Source organism: Macrobrachium rosenbergii, chromosome 44, assembly GCF_040412425.1.
Source record: "Macrobrachium rosenbergii isolate ZJJX-2024 chromosome 44, ASM4041242v1, whole genome shotgun sequence".
In the NCBI taxonomy this organism is placed as follows: domain Eukaryota; kingdom Metazoa; phylum Arthropoda; class Malacostraca; order Decapoda; family Palaemonidae; genus Macrobrachium; species Macrobrachium rosenbergii.
In genome coordinates this window covers 23,215,504-23,240,503 of record NC_089784.1, presented here as the reverse complement: position 1 = coordinate 23,240,503, position 25,000 = coordinate 23,215,504, and the positions used below count along the sequence as shown (strand labels likewise).

At 36.2% G+C, this 25,000-nt stretch overlaps 2 protein-coding genes across 2 annotated transcripts in view; both read right to left on the bottom strand.

The window, feature by feature from the left end:
* The window catches only part of LOC136829559 (uncharacterized), a 59,556-nt gene extending 45,536 nt beyond the window's left edge, over positions 1-14,020 (bottom strand). Inside the window, exons 1-2 of the mRNA XM_067088405.1 lie at positions 13,874-14,020; positions 13,494-13,587 (exon numbers count right to left, since the gene is read on the bottom strand). Coding sequence (XP_066944506.1) covers positions 13,494-13,587; positions 13,874-14,020 — 241 coding nt within the window. The remainder of the gene's footprint in view (positions 1-13,493; positions 13,588-13,873) is intronic.
* A 4,227-nt stretch (positions 14,021-18,247) lies between these two features.
* Positions 18,248-25,000, bottom strand: part of LOC136829410 (myogenesis-regulating glycosidase-like) — a 10,662-nt gene continuing 3,909 nt past the window's right edge. Inside the window, exons 4-13 of the mRNA XM_067087935.1 lie at positions 24,508-24,667; positions 23,778-23,942; positions 23,069-23,242; positions 22,330-22,425; positions 21,672-21,767; positions 21,025-21,254; positions 20,151-20,308; positions 19,229-19,383; positions 18,709-18,865; positions 18,248-18,503 (exon numbers count right to left, since the gene is read on the bottom strand). Of these exons, the coding sequence (XP_066944036.1) occupies positions 18,310-18,503; positions 18,709-18,865; positions 19,229-19,383; positions 20,151-20,308; positions 21,025-21,254; positions 21,672-21,767; positions 22,330-22,425; positions 23,069-23,242; positions 23,778-23,942; positions 24,508-24,667 (1,585 nt within the window). The 3' untranslated portion in view covers positions 18,248-18,309. The remainder of the gene's footprint in view (positions 18,504-18,708; positions 18,866-19,228; positions 19,384-20,150; positions 20,309-21,024; positions 21,255-21,671; positions 21,768-22,329; positions 22,426-23,068; positions 23,243-23,777; positions 23,943-24,507; positions 24,668-25,000) is intronic.

Below are 25,000 nucleotides of genomic sequence, written 5' to 3'. Positions count from 1 at the left end.
AGAAATAAATCCTAGGAAAGATTGTCTACCGTGACGTTTATTGGATGAAATACGTCAGCTCCCGTTCTGTTTGCTGTAATCCATTGTCTAATATATTATTCTATGTCACTAAGTCCACGTTGGAAGGTGAGTGAAAACCGGGACTTTGAACAAGTACTTCGTAGTTTATTCTACATTTTCAAGTTCACACTGAATACAAAAGAAGTTGACAGAGATTTATATACAAAAACAGAAGGTGGTTCGGGGTTACAGTTTGTTAATCTGGGCAGCATGTTCTCTAAAAAAAAAAAAAGGACAGGGACAAAGGCTCAAGGGATACTCCAGGGCGGAGATTAACATTCCTGGTGGAAGTAGCTTCAATGAAGACAGTCTCTAGCAGATTTCTTTTCCGATGGTCGTTGACCCTGTAGATAACCGTTGACTTATCCCAGTTCATCCCATGGCCTGTCTTAAGCCAATGAACCACAATGCCATTATTTGATAAGCCTCATGAAATGGCATATTTGTGTTGGGAGCTTCTTACTTTTAGTCCTTTTGATGTTTGACTGATATAAATCTTATTACATTTTTTACAAGGAATACTGTATACAATATTGTTTGAGTTGGGTGGGCTATTCTTAATTAGTTTATTTCTCAAAATATTACTATATTTAAATACTAAGTTAATATCAATAGTTTTTAAAATGGGCACTGCAGGAATGAAATTAGGATGAAATGGTAAACAGAGAATATTCTTAAGTTTGTTGTTAACACTGGCTGGATTTTAATATGTCTTTTTTGCTCTGTTTTTACAAAGTTCTAAAATATATGGAGGGTAACACAATGAATCTCCTATTTTAGCAATAATTTTAAACTCCTCTTCCAAAAATTCAGGACTACAAATTCTAAGAGCTCTAAGATACATACTGGAAAATGTTGGCACCTCAATTTGTTTAGCATGGTTAGAGTAAAAATGAATATATGAAAAATTATTCGTGGGTTCTATATATACATATTTTTACATTTTTCCTGCGATTTTAGTTTGAAATATGCTCTGTGAGACAGGTAGCAATGATTTAAGGTAATTTAGCCTTGTGATTCTGACTTCATGGGTCCAGGAAAACGTAAAAAGAGGAAAACAAAGGAGAATTTCATGTGAGCATAGGGCTCTTGTTAATGAGGGAAATATTACGTAAAACACGTGGGCAAATTTAAAGGAGTGTATTTACATAAATGACATCAGTACGGGAAAGAGGAACTCAAGTAGATTTCTGATCCTGAAGGGGATTCCTACGGGATTGAATGAAACTGGGGGATTCCAGACACAGTCCGAGAAGCTTCCACGAAATAGGGTCCCTCTGAAATGAGAGATATGCACATTATACGCCAGTACTGAAAATAGACAAAAGAATAATGAATCCGAAGCTGCACTGAGGGTGCCAAAGGACTTCCATGGAGTAATAAAGACTTAATACTGCCGATGCAAGAGGCGCACGGACATTAGACAAGGGATTCGTTGATTAATGGCGCTCACTTCAAATAAATGTTACAAGGACAAAGCGTGACTGAATGGCGGTCTTCCAGGGCACATTACCGTAAGACAGGTGTGGTTCCAATGTAGAAAAGTGGTCCGTGTATGACTTGCGATTTCCGAGGGCGAGTTCTTCCACGTGTTAGGATACAAGGGAACGGCGATGGGGACTTCTCGAAGAAGGGCAACGCGTGGGAATTTCACGAAGGGCCGGGCGATTCTTGAGGGGCATCTGGGAGGTCAACGGTAAAGCGAGCACGTGGCTTGCGGTCGAAGGGCACGAGGAGAAAGTATACTTTGGAAAGGGCCACGTGGTTAGCTAAGGACACTGCCAAGGGCAGGTGGCTTGGTCCTTCTTCACTCCCTGACTTCCACCCTGCGTGTGTGAGGCAGAGGCCTTGTGTGTTCTGCTTTTATCTCCTCCTATGGGGCAGGGGCACTTCCAACATATGGGAGTGCTGAATCATCTTCCAGCTGATGCCCGCAGGGGAGTTTTGCCTGTAAGAAAACCCACCAGACAGAGATCACTTTTGCCTTGAAGAAAGATCTGTTTGGAAAGGAGTGGCTTTTAATCTTTTAAACCCTTGTATTCTGACCGTGCTAAGTCTATAGACAGATAGTCTATCGATCGGGCGGCTGGCAGTAAATGAAACAACAACACAACCAACAACAACGAAAGAGGGGAGGCAATTTGCTAGCGAATTCTTGCTAATCATAATATATATATATCTATATATATATATATATATATATATATATATATATATATATATATATATATATATATATATATATATATATATATATACACACATACCATATATATATATATATATATATATCTATATATATATATATATATATATATATATATATATATATATATATATATATATATATATATATATATATATATATAAGCACCAGCAACAACGAGAGCCAGAAGAGCGGTAACAGCATAGGAAGCGATTACTGAACTCTGTTAGTGATCAGGAATTGACTGCAAATGCTATATATGAATATATGGTGTAGTTTTACCTTTTTTTCTAATGTTTATGGATACTCTAAAAATGACAAACTTCAATTGTCATGGCATGAAGACCGCTGTTGAGTACATCAGAGGCTTGTGTGATAGGTCATCTATAACTGCTTTGCAAGAAACATGGTTATACAAAAGCGAATTATCCATTGTACAAAATATTCATGATAATTTTTCCGAATTTTCAATGTCTTCAATGAAAAATGATGTGGAACTGCAGAGAGGCCGACCATATGGAGGATTATCTTTCCTCTGGCATCAATCATTCTCCTTCTTTATCGAAATTGTAGGATATGATGATGATAGGATATTGCGGTTGTCTCTTAAGCTGGAAAATACTTCCATTTTGCTTGTTAATGTATATGTGCCTGCTGATAAAAATGAAAATGTTGACATATTTTTGGAGAAGATAGGCAAAATATCATCTATAAATGAAGATGATGAACACGAGAATATTTGCATTCTTGGTGACTTTAACTCTGCTCCTAATACAAATTTTTGTGAATAGTTGGTCTCGCTTTGTGCCTCTCATGATATGTTATTGGCTGACGTTTGTAATCTGCCAGCTGATTCCTACACTCACATTAATCTTGGTTCTTTGTCTAGAACGTGGATTGACCTCTGCATTTTAACTGAGGGACTTCTCCAATCTGTAGTTAATTGTCATATTGAGTATGATTGCATACAGTCTGATCATTTACCACTTACCAAGACTATCTATGTTGATCAGATTCCTAACCACTCTGCTGCCAGTAAACGAAATTTGGAGATGAATAATTGGGATTTTGGTAGTGAAGAATAACTGAGATTTTGGTAACGAAGTTCTGAAGGAAATGTTTTTTAGTCTTTTATAGGCGAGGCTCTCTAATGTTAATATTGACATGCACGTTCTCTTTTGTTCTAATCTACAGTATATGCAAGACAGATATGATGAACTGTGTACTGCTATAGTGGCCACTGGAAAAGAAGTATTCAGCACTAGAAGAGAGGTACAAAGCTGTGCCCGGCTGGTCGGATTTCGTTCTTGAGGCCCGTGACTTTGCTCGAGACGCATTCCTTTTCTGGAGGATGAATGGGTCTCCGAGAGAAGGACCCTGGGCACTGCATATGCAACAGACTCGTTCTAGGTTTAGACTAGAGCTTAAATGGTGGCGTAAGCATGAGGAGCAATTAAGAGCGAGAGCACTTGGCCGGAGTCTAGTCTCTAAGTATGAAACGTTTTTGGTCAAACGTTTAATTACTGACTAAAAAGAAATGCACTAATGTCCCCCATAAAATTGAAGAGGCAGTAGGTTCTAAACAAATACTCCTATTGTGGAAAAAGCATTTTCAATCTGTTTTGAAAATCATTCAAGATAGCATTACTAGGAATACTGTAGAAAGAAAACTTGAAATTAGTGATAGTAACTTTAAATATATTACTCTTGATATGGTGAAGAAAGTTGCTCATTCTTTGTCCATCAATAAAGCAGTGGGCTCTGATTGTATCCCTGGGGAAGTTTATAAGTATACTCCAGACTATTTGCTCCTCTTGATATGCCTCTTTTTTTAATTCATTCCTTATACATTCGTTTTTGCCTGCTACTGTTATGAAAGTTTTAAGAGTCCTACTTTTCAAAAATGTAACCAAAGACTCCGCAGTTAAAAACAACTATAGGCCAATCGCAATTGCTACACACATTTCTAAATGCTAGAATTAGTAATATTCGCAAATATAAGGGAATTTTTATATACAAGTGACTATCAGGTTGGGTTTAAACCAAATCTAGGCACAGAAATATGTTTATGCTTTAAAAAATTTTATCAATTATTACCAAGTACAAAATACGCCTGTATTTTTATGCTTTTTAGATGCCAAAGCAGCATTTGATCAGGTGAACTATTGGAAGCTGTTTGATAAATTGTTGTGTTGAAAAGTACCGAAACATTATGTCAAGTTACTCGTCTATTGGTTTACCTTTCAAAATTTTGTTGTTCAATGGGATGATCAATTTTCTAGCTCCTTCGGTAGCAGCAATGGCTTGAGACAGGGAGGTATTCTGTCACCCTACCTCTTTAACATTTATGTAGACGACCTGAATATTCTACTGGCTGGTTCCGGAATAGTATGTCACATCGGGGATGTTGCTTTTAATAATTTTAGCTATGCGGGTGATCTAGTTATTCTCGCTTCCACTGCTAGGGCACTTCGAAAACTTCTGAAGATTTGTGAAGACTTTGCCATAGAACATGATATATTATACAGCACCAGCAAAACTGTGCGCATGTTGATTCCTTCATGTAACGACAAAAGTCGGGAATACCCATGGATTTTATTGCAAAATGACTTCTTAAAATTTGCAAATTCATTCTCGTATTTGGGCCACATGATTACTAGTAACAGTAAGAGTAATGAAGATATTGAACAACAGCGTCGGAAGCTCTGTGTGAGAGGGAATATGCTTATAAGAAAATTTAATTTCTGTGATGATGAAACTAAAGTTCAATTATTCAAAACTTTTGCACGACAATCTATTGTTCTTCACTATGGTATCACTACACACAAGAAACTTTAGGAAGACTAAGAGTGTGTCATAATGATATAATAAGGGGGCTCATGGGGGCCGCCCGAAGTTTTTGTGACACTGGGTTTGCCCCTACTTGATGTTATCAGGCGCCACGCAGTATTTAGTCTAAAACAGAGTTTGGAGAAATCAAATAATGTTTTGATACGATTGCTAAAAGACTGTGATGCGTCTTTATTATTTACATTACATGACGAATCGCACAGATACTCTACTGACAGATAAAACTGCTTTTTTTATGCTCTATATTTGGAATGATTTGTGCATTACGTTTATTATGTAGATGGAGAATAATATAGTTGTTATTGAGCTTATTTACGCTTGCTTTTTAGGTCTAGTTGCATGACCCTTTTTAAAGTTTTCTTTTTATGTTTACTGGTAAGATACACACTTTGGTTGTGATCATTTTATTTTCTCTGTAAATTTGTTTATTTAATAATAAATCAAAATTGTAGCCTATTGGCACCACTACTTTTATTTGTAAATTTATTGTATATGGATTCATATTCGAAATAAAGTATTATATATATATATATATATATATATATATATATATATATATATATATATATATATATATATATATATATATATATACATACACACAGAGGAATGGTACTCTGCTAGGGTTCAAGCAATTTGTAGTGCTCTGAGTTCTTGCAACTACTTTCCACGCATGCGCCTGTAAACAGCCTTCCTGGAAGATGTCTCCTTATTGACTGAAATGAGGTAAAGATGTGGGTAATGATTTCGGAAAGGCGTGGTCTTCCAAGGTCAGATGGCATCAAAAGGCCGCCCTTGTTGTTGACTGAGTTCTTCATTTTAATGATCCTCTCATACGTGTGTGTGTGTGCTTGTGTGTGTTGTGTGTTGTATATATATGGTGTGTGTGTGTGCGAGCCAGTTCGGTTGTCAGTGTACGATGGTAAAAATGATCCTCGTTTGGGGGTAGAATGCAGGGTGAGGGGGGTCATTAATTATATGGGGGTTCAGGGAGGTGGGGGGAGGCAAGCTACCTCGGCCAGGCAAAGGCACGGCGTCCGAGGTTAGGTTAGGTATAAGTTTTGTTAGGTTATATTCCATCTGAAATGCCCACTAGGCCCTGACCCCTCACTCTGCATTCGCGTCCTAATTCAGTATATTTATAGACATTTGTACATGAAAGCAATGCATCTTCATAATGACATTTTACGATGTATTTGTTTGTTTTCCTTGGTAGCAGGGTAAAGTTTCCTCTTCACACTCCCCTGTTCTTGCACGAACACAGAAATCAGGTAGTTCAGAATCGTACAGTGCCAGTCAGCAGTGGTGACAAGAAATGTTCTCTCGTGAAACATGAAAATACTCTGAATAAGGGAATGAGAACAAGAGAAAACCGTGGTAGATGCGTGATGCCATCGGCAGATGGAATGAGTTATTGCCGCTGATAACAAAGGTTATTATTATAGGAAGCACACGAGATGCGTCTCACTAGTAATACATTTATTTTATTCATACGAAGCTGTAACACTTGTCTGTGACAACCGGGAAGTAAATGATTTACGAGATTAAAACCATAATCAAAAGAAGCTAAACTGCGATAGAACAATGGTTGTGGTTCTGTACTCACAAACACCACACAGACATACACACGCACACATATATTGTATACACTGTATATATATAATTTACATACATACATGTATATATACATATATACTGTATATGTATGTACGTATGTATGTAATTATGTACATATATATATCAACACTATATATATATGTATATATATATTATATATGTATATATATACATATATATATATATATATATATATATATATATATATATATATATATATATATATATATATATATATATAGAAATGGTAGCGTCAGATGGTGCAACTGTCCTGTTAACAGCGAGCCTCTAGGCCCAAGGGATAGAGTTGCTTGCCAAGCGTCCTTTATCTTAACCCCGCCAGAAGCTGGTTCTCACTGACAGCTGTGGTGATTGTTGTTGGGGGTGTGGGGCGGGTAGGTCGAGAGAAATCAATGGTGCCTGGCAAACGTGAACCGAACACGTCCTGTATATGACATTAGATCTAATTAATCGTTTGATAGAGAATGAGTATAGATAAAGTGAGCCAAGACGCAAGAAAGACAATGAAAGTAGGCCATTAGAACACCTTGGAACTAAAACTAAAAGACACTGAAGACACTTGTGTTAAAAGCAGCTATGGCAGTGAGGGAGAAGTTATTAGTGAAAGCTATTGAACTATAACTGATGAATAAAGAAGGGACCCACCTGATGGACCAAATGAGCGCAAGCTTAGCAATGAAGTGCTTGTTCTAAAGAATGGCATATCTGCAGACTGCAGTAACTACTGGCAAATTTGTATTCTCCTTGTGCTCTCCAAGGTTGCAGAAAAACTTATTTTTTTGCCACTATATAAGTATGTGGAATGTAAAAGATTGTTTGCGGTAGTCAATATGCGTATAGGAAGCAGTTAGGTACCTGCGATGCTCTTTTAGACTTAACATGCCATTTGTAAGAGAATCTCGATAAAGGGTTTTGAGAGCAGAAAACTTTCCGTTTAGTAAATCACAAGGCACTTATTTATAAACTTCAGAATCTTGGAGAAGGTGAATATGTTTTAGATTTACTTCAGGATTTCCTTACAGGTAGGCAGCAACGAGTCCCTGTTGATGGGATCTTGTTGTGTCTGGAGTTGCACAGGGTAGTGTTCTTGGTTCACTGTTATTTTTAACGTATACAAGTGATACGGTTGTTGGCCCGGAAAATAAAATTGTTCAGTATGCCGATGATGCAACCTTTGTGGGCGTAGTAAAATCTCCACTTATGAGAAATGAAGCTGCCCGTAGCCTCAATCGTGACGTGGAGCGGATTAGTGACTGGTGTAGTCGGTGGGATACGAGGCTGAATTCCAGCAAAACGAAACACTGTTGATTAGCAGACCTCGTGCAGATTTTCCACCTCATCCTCCCCTTCAGGTTAATGGAACTCTGCTGAATGAGTCTGAAGCTTTAACTATTCTAGGTGTAACTTTTGACTCACATCATACTTTTGAGAAACATCTAATGAGTGTCAGTAAATGCTGCACGAAAGTTGGGTATTGTACGAAAGGCCTTATATATTTATAACAGTGGTAATATCAATGCATCCTGTTTTAGGTTATTTGTCCTCCCTCTCCCAGACCTGTTCTCCGGTATGGATGTCTGCTTCTGCCAGAGATTCATCTCTTTTAGATAGAGTTGTTCGTTGTGGTAGGTTTCTGTTTCCTAATATTAGCAGTTATGACTTCGACCATCGACGGGTGGTCTCTTATTTGTCAATTTTTCGCAAGTTGTACTTTAACAGAGGTCTTTCACTCTCACAATTGATCCCTGTTCCCCTTTTCGTGCCGAGAGCAACCAGAGTCGCCGGACAGCAGCACCAATATGCAGTAAATGTGCCTCGCTGTAGAACTTAGTGCCAGAGGTCCTCACGCCGTTGGAAGTCTCCCTGAAGATGTCGTGTCACTCGTGTAATTGGAACTTCAAAAGTTCAAGCGAAGATGCAATGCATTACTGCCCTAATGCTATTCTCCTTGCATTTTAATACATTTTTTCTATTTATTGATTTGTATATTGTTCATTTTTAATAAGTTAAATCTCTTTCTGTATTTCCCTTTACCTTCTCTTCTTCCTAATGAACACCATAATCTTTGGGAGCTTGAATTTCAAGTCAGTGCCCCCTTTGGCTTGTTCCATGTGAATAGGGTTCATCTCCTGAATAATAATGATAACAATATATATGTATATATATATATATATATATATATGTATATAAATATATATATAATATATATATATATATATATATATATATATATATATTATATTCTATATATATATATATATATATATATATATATATATATATATATATATATATATATATATGTATGTATGTATGTATGTATATACATGAATACATACATACACCAAAAAAGAGTATAAGACAGACAGATAGACTGTCAGACAAAGATAGTCTATGAAAGAAAGAGGAAGCGTAATGTAACATCAGCAATTATGCCCTGTAGCCTTTACAGGTGTACAGCATCAGATAGCATCAACTCCTAGCAGCCTCTCAGATGACTTTTACGCCCGTATATTTACAACCACGACATGGAACTCTTTTTGTGGATGTGATCTTTCCTCGAGCACCAATGAGAAAACGACGGTGTGACGGACACATGCGACGCACAATAGGAAAAAGATAATGGGGGAAGGCGACTGGTTTTATTAGTTTCTCCTGGCGCCATCTTTTACGTAAGTGTATCGGATTTTATTACAGCCATTTTCCCTATTGCTGCAATAAATATGTTCCGTTTAGACACCCATCTATGTGACTTTCCTAAAACCTAGGTAATTAGATGTCGTTTTCTTAATCGGAATTCTTATGGCATTCTGTGGTTATAATGAATAAGCGTTATTCGTTTATTATCGTATTTTCATATTTCTTTATGAAGACCAACGATGCAGGAAACATGAAAAGAGAATACACCACTTCCATCACTTAGGATTCAGTTTTAAAGTTTTTAATTTCTTCTGTTTTCTGTTCCAGACGATAGGGAATTTCGATGTTTATACACACACATGTATATATATACATACATACATATATATATAATATATATATATATATATATATATATATATATATATATATATATATATATATATATATATATATATATATATATATATATATATATATATATATATATATATATATATATATATATATATATGAACATACATACTGTATATATATATATATTGTCATAAACTGGACCTCGCCTTGTTGAGGAATTTAAACAAAACTATAATTGATGCTGCCACAAAACCAAGAAAGTCCAGTTTATGAGCAAAGGTAGATGTTATTTGAAAACTTACCTTAGAATTTTCCTGGACTTACAATTGAATGGGGAAGGTCGCCATACGGGAATTTAGAATTCTTTTACAGATTTACAGGGATTTATTTACAGAAACTTAGCAAATCAACAATGAGACACGACACAACATAATCACTAAGGGGCAGATTCAGAATAGGACACAGGGAACATTAATGCAATGAGTTGGCAAAATGCAAGTGGATTAAAATGGGGCCACTCTGCAATACAATCAGTTCAATGATAAGAATAACATTCAGTCTTGCCCTGATTACATGAAATAGTCTCAGGTAATGCAAATGATGGATCTCCAGGATGGGAGAATAATTCATATGAACGTTTGGGCCACAACGGAAATCGTTACTGATTGCGACCAGGAATTATCAGGATTTTGGTGGCAGACGAGATACTGAAGCATGGATAGCGATCGTTCCGCGTGTGCATCCCTGAAAGAGACGTCTCAGTTAGGAATGATGGTGTACACTGAAGGAGATGGAATTCCCCTATGAAATATCACACAATACACGTTCTTAAATACAAAACATAATGCAGCCTAGAAGGTGCTTTTAAGGAAATCACGTAAATATGATCTGAGAATCGGAGCAGCGTAGGCTTTAACAATGAACACGTGATTGCACTCACACAAAGATAAAATTACACTGATACAGCTTAACTTAAATAGCCCTTAAATTGCACTGGTGGAGGGATAATTGATGGTTATCACAGGGTCTTTACTTGAATTCAAAGTACGTAAATGGCAAGGCATGGGATACAGGCAGGATTCTAACAAAGGGAGGATTGCTTCGTGGAGGAAGAGGTTAAAAGTTTAAAGAAATGGAATTTTAAGAAGTTTAAGTAAAAGGGGAGAGGGCTGGTCTTGACTACTTGCAAACGTACGAACCTTTTATGACTGTTATTGGCGCCTACAACCATTCCAGGTCCTTTTGAAGTCAGTCCAACCAGCGGAGCTGGAGAAAAAATGGAGTGTGTCCGCCGCAGATGAAGTCAGAAGCACGTCTCTCTCCTGCTTTTCAAAAGCAGGGCGTCTTCGGGCGTCTGGCTGGGCCAACCGTACCTGCAAGCATGTCAAAAGGCCAGCAAAGAGGGCATGGGAAAAGCACACTTATCATTGTATGCCTACAGATTAAAATACTACCTGTTCCCTAGCTCTAAATGCCCTTTTTGCCCTTCCCAATCCCTACATGTCTCCCCATCGCGTGATGGGGAAAGGGTTTTGGTATTGTTTTCTGGATCGCGTGATGTTGTGGGGGGTTAAAGAGGTACGAAGGCCTAACTAGCGGCTGTTGACTGGTTCAAATAAGCGCGGGTTTTTTGCGACTCCCGACTCGAGAGGCAGAGGAATAACAGATTAATTCAGAATTAACTGACGGAATCAAAATATACAGGAAGGGGAGGGATGTTTATTCTTGACAATATATATATATATATATATATATATATATATATATATATATATATATATATATATATATATATATATCGATCTTGGGTTAATACCTAATCCACGAAATATCCCAATGAATTGACGGGTCACAACAAGAACGCCATTATCAAAAATGAGAACAACATTATTTTTGCTGAGGCCGTTTAAATATCCGTGAGGTCAGTAACAAGGACGCAGAAGTCGTATTTTTGGTTAGAACCGGCTCCCTTAGTAACAACCTCTAAAAGAAAATCGCACTCAAGCCAGTATGCGCGCATTTGCATTCTCTCTCTCTCTCTCTCTCTCTCTCTCTCTCTCTCTCTCTCTCTCTCTCTCTCTCTCTCCACGTGTATAAATGTGTATGAATAAATATGTGTATATATATACACATATTTATTCATACACATTTATCCCACAATATATGTATCAATACACACATACACATATAGTATAGGCTATATATATATATATATATATATATATATATATATATATATATATATATATATATGTGTGAAAAATATATTAAACCATATACATATGCATGTGTAAATGATAATATCAACCAAATTCATAAGACTTATATTCTCTCTCTCTCTCTCTCTCTCTCTCTCTCTCTCTCTCTCTCTCTCTCTCTCTCTCTCTCTATATATATATATATATATATATATATATATTATTTATATTTATATATACACATATTTATACATACACATTTATACACGTGTATGTATCAATACACACATACACATAGTATATATATATATATATATATATATATATATGTATATATATATATATATATATATATATATATATATATATATATATATATATATATATATATATATATATATATATATATATATATATATATATATATATATATATATATATATATATATATATATATATATATATATGTGTGTGTGTGTGTGTGTGTGTGTGTGTAAAAATATATTAAATCATATACAGTATTCAAACTTATATGCATGTGTAAATGATAATATCAACCAATTTCATAAGACTTATATTCTTGAGCGTGTCTTCGCAATTTGACAGGGTTGTGAAAAGAAGTGCTTGTGTATTTGTATGCTCTATTGACGGTTATCATCTGAATGTGCTGCAGACATTGTACCTTGTCATATTCTTTGTTTTTTAACTTCATCATAATATGGTTAAACATCGAGTTATGTACTACAAGAATTGTAAGCCAGTTTTTTCTTGCTTTCCTTAAAGCTATCGGAATATCCCTGTAAAGATAACTGTCGGTTACATTAAAAAAAATCCAAAGTTATAACTGGACAATTTTCAAACTAAACCAGATTATAACTTCCGTAAAATGAGGCGATGTATACGCCGAAATTAATCGGCCTCAAAGATTGAAAAGTTCTTTTCTTAAAACCTTATATTGCAAGTGTTCCGGTAACTCATTCCGACATACAGAAGCAAATAGTATGTAGCTGAACTAACGCCTAACAAAATTTCACCCACCATTTTAACCTGATATTTCTAATCCATGTCCATTTGCTATTTCTAATGAAAACAGCCTTTTAGAAAACTGAGCTCAGTGAAACCAGAATGAAACTTCAAGTCGATGAAATGTCTCTCAACGGAGATACCTAAACTTCCCTTGTGAAGTAAACTAGACTTTCAGACGTAATTCTCTCGAGAATGATGGTGCTTAGACCTTCGTGAACATCGCCAACGTCAGCTCGTTTCCACTGCCCTGGGGGAAGGACCACTGAAAGAGTTGTGGGGCCCTTGTGCACCACGGGCGTGACCAAGACGTTGCCTCCCAACAGAAATTCTGCAGAAGATCTACGCGTGACTATTGCGTTCCATGATATTAACGAATTCAAAACTGGTTATATTTCATTGGTTATCACCTGGATTTAACCTCAGGATAACTGAATTACATACAAAAGGTTGGTGGAGTTGACTCAACATCCATTTATTATCCTAGTTAGTCTAACGGCTCTAAAAATCACCACACTTACGCTGGTTAGCTGTAAGACAGGCTTCTAGTTCCGGGCACAGCCACCAGGTGGGTCTTGCAATGGGGACTCTGGTCTCGATCGATTCCTGTGCTAACTGAAGGAACAAAAAAATTAAGTATACCTTAGTTTTACCAGACCACTGAGCTGATTAACAGCTCTCCTAGGGCTGGCCCGAAAGATTAGACTTATTTTACGTGGCTAAGAACCAATTGGTTACTTAGCAACGGGACCTACAGCTTATTGTGGAATCCGAACCACAGTATAGCGAGAAATGAATTTCTATCACCAGAAATAAATTTCTCTAACTCTTCATCAGCCGGCCGGAGACTCCACCTCGGGCCTAGCGAGTGCTAGGCCACAGCTCTACCGAATCTCCCAACGAAGAGCTTAACTGAAGGAACAAAGGCATCGCCTTCTCGTGGAGAGCAATCGCTTCTTGGCTCCTCTGCACTACCTGGGAATGTCAGGGATTTATTCCAACTTCTGTTGTGCCGAAGGGCCAGAGTTTCAGATCGCGGTTTATGCATTTCCAGAACATTACACTTTGCTTTAATATCATTCTTTATTCAGTGCCAATGACCTTTCGTGAGTTCCCAAAATGAGTCTCTAGAATCATTAATAGTATATGTTCCTTTTGAACTACTTCATTCAAGTTTCCTCCCTTAACAATATATTGTATAGGCAAGAAAATTGGACAGAAAATAGATCATTCATATACTATTCGTACACCGAACGAATTGGACTATGCCGGCAAATACAGAATATATATAAAGAAGATAAAGGCAGAACGCTATCAGAAATTTGATATATGTCTCTCGTAAGTGTCCCTCTATCCCTCTCTCTCTGTTATGATTGGCATGAGTGAATAGAGGACATGTGGGGACATTTACTGGGGCTTGGCCATCAAAGTGCCGCCTTTCGGGTTTGTTGTGCTCTCTGAACCGTATGGCCTAACAAACTTCCTTTGCTTTGCTTAGTATTTAATTCTAGATCTTATTGCATGTTTTCTCCTGTGTTTTCATTTAAAGCCGTCGTATCTTAATAATAATAATAATAATAATAATAATAATAATAATAATAATAATATGGCAGAGAACAATCTAAAATTTCCAGAGTTATTCTGATTTCTCTACGCTCATTTGAAGTGTTAAGGAAAATCTACAAAGGCTTCAAAAGATTCCGGACAAATTTCGCAGTAGCTCTGTTTGGCGTATATCTTCAAAGTGACCTTAATATGCTTCATGAAACCTCTCATTTAAGCCATCAGTCATGTTCGAATGAACTTTTTCACATTTTGATCATCAACGTCGGAATTCATGCATACCCGGTATATTTACACAATGAACGGGATTCGGACATATTTACATCAACAATGTGGTTCCAGTTTATTTGCATAAATTCGAGAAGTTCTGGCTCACTTATTTCATCTATATGTTTAAATAGTTTACCGTTAAAAACAAAGGCAATTTCCAGCACTGCCAGTTCAAGAAGGGTCTTAAAAAGCGTGCGGTTAAAATTATCTATGAAAATTTCCCAGCCATATCAGCCAAATTAATTCCCCAAAATCCTCATAGTATTGGCGCTTTATTTAAAGTAAAGAATCAGCAGTGTCCTTATATGTCCTCTGGTGTCATCTATAAATATACTTGCCCTAAATGTATTTCAGGGATTTACGTGGGATCCAGCAGTAGGCTTCTTAAGGTACGCATTGATTCACATCGGGGAGTTAGTTTCCGCACAGGTAGCAGAATCACGAACCCAGAGCACTCCAATATCAGGAACCATTCAAAACAATGTAAAACCTACATTGAGAACAAAGATCTTAGTGTCATCGGTCATACTGCCAACCCTCAATATTTAACAATCTTAGAGTCGTTATTTATAAAAACAACTTGTACCATCATTAAATACTCATACATCCGCTGGTCAATTGTATTTAGCTTAACTCTTACTGTGGTGGTTTCTTTCCATTTAGTTCCTTACTGTTTCACCTCTAGGTTGGTTGTGTTTTTATTTTCATTGATTTCATTCTTACTGTAATATTTTAAATGTATTCTAACACTACTTGTAATTGTTTTTTTTTATCTTTTCTTATGCACAGCCCTGAAGATGTAATTCTGTAGATAATTACGAAACGTTGGCTATAAAATAAAAATGGCAGCCTAGTGATATGTGGTTTTCGTCCGTCTTCCTCTGGATATGTTTCCTGTAGCATTTCCATATTCCTGTATCACTATGTATATATATATATATATATATATATATATATATATATATATATATATATATATATATATATATATATATATGTGTGTGTGTGTGTTATAGAATATATATATATATATATATATATATATATATATATATATATATATATATATATATATATATATATATATATATATATATATATATATATATATATATATATATATATATATATATATATATATATATATATATATATATATATATATATATATATATATATATATATGTATATATATATTATAATGTACATATGTCTGTATGTATGCATTTATGTACAGTATGTACGTACGTATGACTATTCGCCCATTCTGCCCTTCAGGTGCCATAGCTTATTCGGAGAAAAGGTCGGAGGGTGATCCAGCAGCTGTTTCCAGAATGAAAGTCGCGATAATGTCAGACGCTTATCACAAAACAAAAAACTAACAAACGAATATATTTGTTACAGGTGATGACTAAAGATAATAGTAATGTCTCCGCAGAATATTTTTTCTTTGTCATCTATGGTACATAAATGCGCTCGATATAAAATTCTCGGTGATGAAACTGACAAGTTTTATAATTTGTTGCCATTTTTAGTTTTCTGTAAAAGAAAACTATTTTGCCGGCTTTGTCTGTCTGTCCGCACTTTTTTCTGTTCGTACTGTTTCTGTCCGCCCTCAGATCTTAAAAACTACTGAGGCTAGAGGGCTGCAAATTTGTATATTGATCATCCACCCTCCAATCATCAAACATTACAAATTGCAGCCCTCTAGCCTCAGTAGTTTTTATTCTATTTAAGCTTAAAGTTAACCATAATCGTGTTTCTGGCAACGATATAGGATAGGCTACCACCGGGCCGTGGTTAAAGTTTCATGGGCCGCGGCTCATACGGCATTATACCGAGATCACCGAAAGATAGATCCGTTTTCTGTGGCCTTGATAATACGCTGTAGCGGCTGTGCAGAAAACTCGATTGCGCTGAAGAACCTTCGACGCATTTTTTACTTGTTTTTAATACTGTCGGGAACAAATCTGCTGGAATCTAGAGATTACATCGTCCCTTTTTTGGCAAAGTGTCGAATGTGTAATTTTAAAATTTAAAATTTTTTGATTGATTTGCATCGACGGTGTTCAGCTAAGTATTAAGTGTGCCTCTCTCACCACACATCCTGGATGAAATAGGAAGTCAGTGATAAAATCACCGTCGATGCAGATCACTCAAAAATAAACTACTGAATCAAATAGAAATGAAATGGGAATATCTACATCCGAGAATTGGAAACCCAAAAAATAACCAAGTAAGAATAACACAGCGCTATCAATTTCCACTAAATGAACCTCCACAACATACGAGTCAAAATAAGTCAAACACGACCGAAGTCATGATAAGTCACATTCCCTTCCATTTAGTTGACCTCTGTTCAATACATCTCACAGGCAGTACACAAAGTCTTCCAGCAAAGCGGATCTTATCACAACGAAATCAAGACCCGAATGTCTAGCCTGTACTCAGAATGGAAAATTCACACTTCCTATGACACGCCCATGAGAGCGAACTCGCGAACGAACGCTCTACCAGAACTTGACGACTTCCGGTGACATGGCCAGAACATCACCCAAGGAACGATGCCCCTTGTCTCCATGGGATGCGAGACTGATAACGGGCCTTCGTCAGCACTGACTCGTGAATACGTAGGCACTGTTTCGCATTTACCTTTGCCCAGAATATCTCAAAGAATGCATAACTAAAAAAAACGAAATATATAACATTATTATTCATAATGTTTTTCATATATATTTTTATACACACACATATATAAATAAATATAAATATACATATACAGAATATATATATATATATATATATATATATATATATATATATATATATATATATATATATATATATATATATATATATATATAATAAACTATTTATATGTACCTGCATATATTTATATAAACTGATGTAATTTGTGCATTGTAAACCATGGATGTATCTCTTTTTTATTAAAGATTCAACAAATGAGTATTTCTAGCACCCTCTCTCTCTCTCTCTCTCTCTCTCTCTCTCTCTCTCTCTCTCTCTCTCTCTCTCTCTCTCTCTCTCTCTCTCTGTTTACCTGTCTGTCATTCTGTCTATCCGTCTGCCTGTTCCCCATCATAAGCGCTCACACACACACACAGACACACACATTAACGCACAACCAGAGAGAATCATGGAGAGCATCTTACTAGTTGCAAGAATCGGAGATAAATGATGCGACATCTTGACGATTCCCATTGATTTCGAAATGAGGGGAATGTAATCTTTATAGGTCGTATAGGCTATTATTATTATTATTATTATTATTATTATTATTATTATTATTATTATTATTATTATTATTATTATTATTATTATTATTATTAATGGAAGATTTAGTCATATTCACCCTTAGCTATTCCTTGAATACTTTGCATCTTGACAACAGAATTCTTTCTCAAGGAACCATAATAAGCAGTTCAAACCTAATGATTTATTTCACTAAATTCATTGCATTAACCTCTGCTACTGATTTTGCGATCAAAGACTCGTGACTCTCGTGAAATAAACAATGCTGTCGAGAGTAATGTTCTGTACTGTAATGGTGTCTGGACCCATGTAGATGGTTTCAGTTCCAGCCAGCTTCCAGTCTCCAGGGGGCAGCACTACGGTTAGCTCTGTGGCTCCCTTGTACACGACAGGCACAGACAGCAAATCATCACCAACGAGAAATTCTGTCAAAGTAACAATAAAATGACAGTAAGCTTTACGAGAAAAAAAGGTACCTGGAAATAGCTGAAAGAAAATTACAAATAAAATGTGGGTGAATATTGCCAGAAGTTTGATCAAGGACACTAACAAACTCCAAAATTCAGAATATATCAATTCGAACGAAGCATGGGAAAGCGATGAAGATAATGTTATATGGGAGATACTAACGTTGATCAGCAGTGAGACAAGACTCCAGTTCTGGGCAGAACCACCATGTAGGCCTCATAATGGGAGCTCCAGTCTCAACTGCTTCCTGGCCCAGTTTGGATATGATGGGAATTATCTGTGTATGCAGAGATGTTACTTCCTGGCACCTTTTAACTACCTGCAAATAACAAAAAAAAAAAAGAAAAAAAATCACAGCCAAGGGAGATCTGCATCGAGGATTATATGTTCTCATGGAATGGACTACAGAATGGGGTTCAGGCCATTAATTCTACAATATTCAGTTATAAAGTTATATTTTTCAGTCATTTTAAATCATATCACAAATTCCTCTAACATAGTTACACTGAACTGCTCTGATCATCGTTTGGGTTATTTTCATCATAATATGTTCTGAATGAAGAAGAACTAAACCCTAACCAATAACAAGTCTAAAGACTTTCATATCATGACTTCACTGTAACCTCACCTAGCTATAGTGACATATTCACAAAACACTTAAAATCTTTCCGTCCATACATACTTGCTCATTGAACCCCCACGGGAGAATGGAAAACTGAAGCGCTGGCATGAATGTATTCGCTTGAGCCCATCTTACAAACAGTTCCTCTCCTGGCTTGAGAACATAGGCATTGCCTCCAATCATGTCTGGTAACACGTAGGGATACCCGAGGATACCTAGTGCCAAGGAGTGATAGGAAAAAGGTCATTGTTTGTCCTGGGTTTAAACGTAACAAATTCAGAAGCAGTAAGTGCTGTCATATAAGTATTTCAAAAGATACATCCAAGTGGAGCTATAGGAAGACAAAAAAGAAAAAAAAATAAAACTTTCAAAATATGCAACATAATAAAAATTGGGGTTCTCTGACTCTAACCATAAAATTTCTAAATTAGTTCTATTGAAATCAAAGGTTAAGTTAGGGCATCTACTAAGAGGGTAACGTCTTTCTGCGACCTTTCGTTACTGCTTAAGCACTTCTTTCTAGATTCATTATTTCCCTTTGAAGAATTTGTTCAGTTTGCAGTGGACCAGAGGTCATGTTTAGAACTAGGAATTTTACTTCCTGCACTGCAGTGTCATTGACATGTGTTAAAGAGAAAGATAGTTTCCTGAATGTTTCTGTAAATAAAATAAAGAAGTAAAGTATCAGGGTAACTCTCCTTAAACTGTATATAAATTTATATTTGAAGTCAATAACATATTGTCTGTGTAAGAAACCATAAACTGATTTTAACTTGTGATATAAAAGTCCGTACATCCTGAATGCATGGATACATGATGTTCTCTTTTTAACAAGTACTACACCTCTCACAAACAAAACATTATCTTTTACATTCTCGAAGACTTGAAATATCAAAAACCTAAGTAACACTACATTGGGTTAATAACGATTATGCATAGTTATCACCCATCACAAAATATAAATGTGAAGCATAGCTCATACCAAAGTGCAGTAAGGAAGGAATCATCGTTCTCAGCCCATTGTTTGTACCCCAGACGGAGTCCTTGTCCAGCATCCTGACGAAGATGGGATGTCTCTGGGTTCCTTGTCCTACACGTGTCTCAATCATTCCTCCAAACTCAGATACAGCATCAACATAGCTGGAAACAGTATTTATAATCATCATAAAATGAAGAATAAGAATATTTGTATGTATCTCACGACTGGCCTGAGAAAGGCTGTAGTTAAAACTGTTTTAAACTGTTGGGAATCTTTACAGTATCTAAATTAACATCTTTAACAAAAGATAGACGTTTCTATATGTTATTAGGTGTATGAAAAGCTGACCACAGAATTTAATTTACGTATGACTATAAAACTTCCAACCGGGAATTAGATTTGCATGGATAAACATGCTCAGTCTGCTACACACGTTCTTGACAAACCTGAGTAATTATATAAGAGTCTTTTTTAGATATGAGATTCATCGTAATATCGCTGTGTTTTTTCGATGTATGTAGTCAAAAGACCATTTGTTAAGCAGCACCTATGATGAGTACTCTGTTATTAGCAAGGACCATAAAACGATGTTTCCATGGAATATGATTTGGACTCTTAGCGAACCCAGAGGGCTCCGTGGATGAATAACCTCAAGTTAAAACCAGTTAATGGTTTCTTACATTGTCACTGTGTTGTTGACTTCAAATATAAATTTATATGGGGTTTAAGGATAGTTACCCAGATTCTTTGCTTCATCACGTTATTTTCACAAACATGCAGGAAACTATCTTTCTCTTTAAGACATATGAACAATTGCAGCAAAGGAAGTAAAATTCCTAGTTCCAGAGGAAAGCTTTTAAATGCATCCAACGCTTACTACTTAGTGTATATACTAGGCCAGAGTCGTTCGTCAACGTTCAGCGTGAAGACTTTGGGCAACCAGGAGGATTCTCCAGCGTCAAATTTAAACGAGTCGATGCCCGTCGACGTCTGGATGTCTACGAGTCTCTGGGTCCACCAGGTCACGGCTGCTGGGTTCGTGAAGTCTATGATGCCTGCGCTCAGTCCTTGCCACCAATGGGTCTTTTGGGTGACTCCTTGCGCGTCCTTTGGAAGAGGTCAGAAGGATTTTATAGATTCATTTCTTGTTGCTTCTTTCTTTCTTTCTGCATGATGCATGTATGTGTGTAGGTATTTATGAATGTGTGTATGTATGTATGTATGTAAAGGAACAGAATCATGTAACTATATTCCAGCACCTACCAAATTATTCAGTCCTCATGATTCTTTTAATAATAATAATAACTACAGTAATGAGGTCCTCAGCTGACAAGTAAAAATAAAGGAAAATATACAAGTATATTATATAATGGAGATAATAAACAAAACAAAATAGTGCTTTTGGACAAAGTAGAACCATACATTACACGACAGATTTATTTATCAGTCACTGACTTTCAAAGGTCAGAAACTAAGGTAAACACGCTGTTATTGAAATCATCATTAGCTTTTATCGATTGTTACCTTGACGAAGTATCCCTTCTCATCGGCGTAGCTGAAGGATTCACAATTATCGTTAATGAACGGATGAATCCAAAGAGTCACTCGGAAGCCTTCATTCTGCTCGGGAGATATTGAAATAATCGAGACTTTCAAATGATAATCGAAATTGATAGAAAGAGAGAGAGAGAGAGAGAGAGAGAGAGAGAGAGAGAGAGAGAGAGAGAGAGAGAGAGAGAGAGAGAGAGAGAGAGAGAGAGAGAGCTGATCTTGTACAGAAGCGATTTAGGTAATGATTTGTGGGACGAGAAGTAGCGCCGTCTTTCTGATCAAGCCAAATGATGATTTCTTTTAATAAGAATTTATCTGATACAAAAATACCAATCTCTTTCGCATACTGCCAAAGAAATAACAGGAATTAATAAGTCATCGCCAAAAACAGTTCAAGAAAAGCTTCAAGAAAAACATGTTCGTGATAAGCCTAGGTCTACGCCTTGTATGATTTAAGGAGGACTTTATCAGTTCTGTTCTAAATGGCTTTATCATTGAATGCTCTAAAAAGGACATCAATAAAGTGATGTAAACCACCAAAGGATACTGAAGAAGTCAGATCTTTGAAATAAATGCAGACCCAAAAGCTCTGATTATTAAGATTTAACGACCAGTTTCTTCATTTACTCACGTGAAGGTCGTCAATGAGTCGTGCTGGGTCGGGAAATCTCTCTGGGTTCCATTCGGCGTTGCCGTAACACGTCTCCCAGTTGTCATCTATTTCAACCTGCAATATGTACAGTGTATATGTGTATATATATATATATTATTGTGATTTGATAATTCACTATATACATTACTACTGACCATTCACTACATTTCAATCACTTCCTTTATATAACTTTCAAAATGTTTGAATGGGGAAAGGTGCTCATCCGTTCCTTAAATACATTTAGACTTCTAACCGCCCACAGGCGTCAGAAAGATATACATTAACAGTTGTGATTCTTTCCCGAAATGAAGCAGTCATGAAGCAAAAAACTGTTTTGTTGAGTGAAAATGATAATGGAGTGTCTGATCTTTACCGGCACTGATATCTTTAATGCCAATATTTGTAACAATTTAACCTATCTTTTTGCTTAATTCCGTATGGAAAATGACAATGAAAATTGACTTTTATACAAAAAAAAAAAATTACCAGTCATCTGAAATTTACTTCGCCAATGCAAATATTTCCTAAAAACCAGAAGTTTTAATTTCGTGTCATATGTTAATGACACGCGTCATATGTTAATGACACGAACCTAAATTCACGACAAAGACCTGTCGTTTTCAAGAGCAGTCTGCGAAATTTCCTCATCAATGAACGTAACTTTAAATTCCATGTATCCCAACTGGGTATCCAAGAACTGCCCTGTACTTATCCTTACCTGGCTGTTGTTGAATCCATTTTTCTTGATAGCCATTGCAAAGTCCCAGACCCTGGTATCGTTGACCCTCGTATGGTATTCAGCCCAGGTGGACCAAATGGGGTCCCGAAGCATCCTGAGGTCAGGAATCCCAGTAGGATTGGTAAAAAATTTTGGGTAGGTTGCTAAGTGAACCTGTTAAAGAAGATATACTTATTGCAGTGTTTATTTTTATGATATTTATTGACATTTTCTTGTGAATAACGAAGCTACGTCATGGATAAGTCTAAATAAACATTAGGCCCTCGAATATACTATAGCCCAAAAAATAATCCATACCAAATCTATTTAAATTTATGCTTAAAAATTTTACCAAATTATTAAAATGTTAAAATTTCTAAATAGAAAAACCTACATCAATTGACATCAAATAAACGGTACAGTCAAGAACACCCTTAAACCTAAAAGCTAACAAATAATAAAAAACTCTCACTTGAGTAATAAAAATCCACAGTTAAATAGTAAATATATTATTATGTAAAAAGAACCAAGACTTTCGAACACCTGAACGGTGTTCCTCATCATGTTAACGTCAACACTGATGAGGAACACCGGTCAGGTGTTCGAAAGTCTTTGGTTCTTTTACATAGTAATATATTTACTATATAACTGTGGATTTTTATTACCCAGATTGTTTTTCACGAAATTGTGAATCTATTAGAACTCTCACTTCTTTAACATTCTCCGCAGTGCACACGTAGTAGTTCAGCGTCAGATCAACATCAGCAGGAGCCGAGAAAGGTTCTTCGAATCGGCTGCTCAGGCAGAGTTGGTCAGCCAGGCCGTCTCCGTTATTGTCTGGAACACTCAGAAAGAGCGGGATTCCTTCCTCAACCTGTGCCGAGGGAAGTAACACTGTACCCTATTAATCCTGGTAGCACCTGTGTCTGAAGACGCGGAAGTTGACGTCTATCTCGGATGTTTGTTTCCTGGTTTGTTTCCTGGTTGCCATTTACAGCCGCTTTTGATAAAGTCTATGGGAATCTCACTCCACATTTAAATTGTGAATGTATGTCTGAGGAATGACAGATGTTTAGACACCAGTGCAGCTATTAAGAATTCGTTATATATATATATATATATATATATATATATATATATATATAAATATATATATATATATATATATATATATATATATATAAATATATATATATATATATGTAAGTATATATCAGCTGAAACACACGAAATTATATGTATATATTTCAGTGCGCTTACGTGTTAATTACGTAATAAGATTTTGTCAAATGCTTGGAATACAAGAAAAATTTCATTTTTTCTTTATGTCTGAAGGAGTTTTCTGGCTGCTTACAGCAAGAGCGACGTTAAAACTATGGCTAACATAAACAAAAGCTATCTGGGATGAAGATTACTAATGAGGTGAATGACACACGCACCCTAACCGCCGCCCCTTGCGAAGAGATCCAATACGCCTCCGATACGCCTCCATACCACAGATCTTTCTTCTGCAGCATGTCGGCTGTTACGAAGGGCGTTTCCCGACGGGGAGCTTTCTCAATAGGCCAGGGCTGCGACACTTGTTCTCCTCCTCCATACCTGCGTGTTAGGGATTGAAAAACTTCTCAGTCTGTCTGTCTGTGTATCAGTCATGTACACTCGGCAAGAAAAGTGAAGATACAGTTTTCATTAGATTTCGTTCATCGAATTTCAATTTTTTCCTTACAGAAAACACATAATCTCGGTAAATTTACTCCAGAATATGAAAATACAATGCAAATTATATCATATATGTTAAATCTGCAAAACAAAGACGTTCAGATACTTAAAAACACCATGCATGTACGAAGTAATCAGAATTTCTCAGATGACTTCGTTCATAGAGATCTAAAAGATAGTATGTGGATATCTCGGTGTAGTAGTATTCATCAG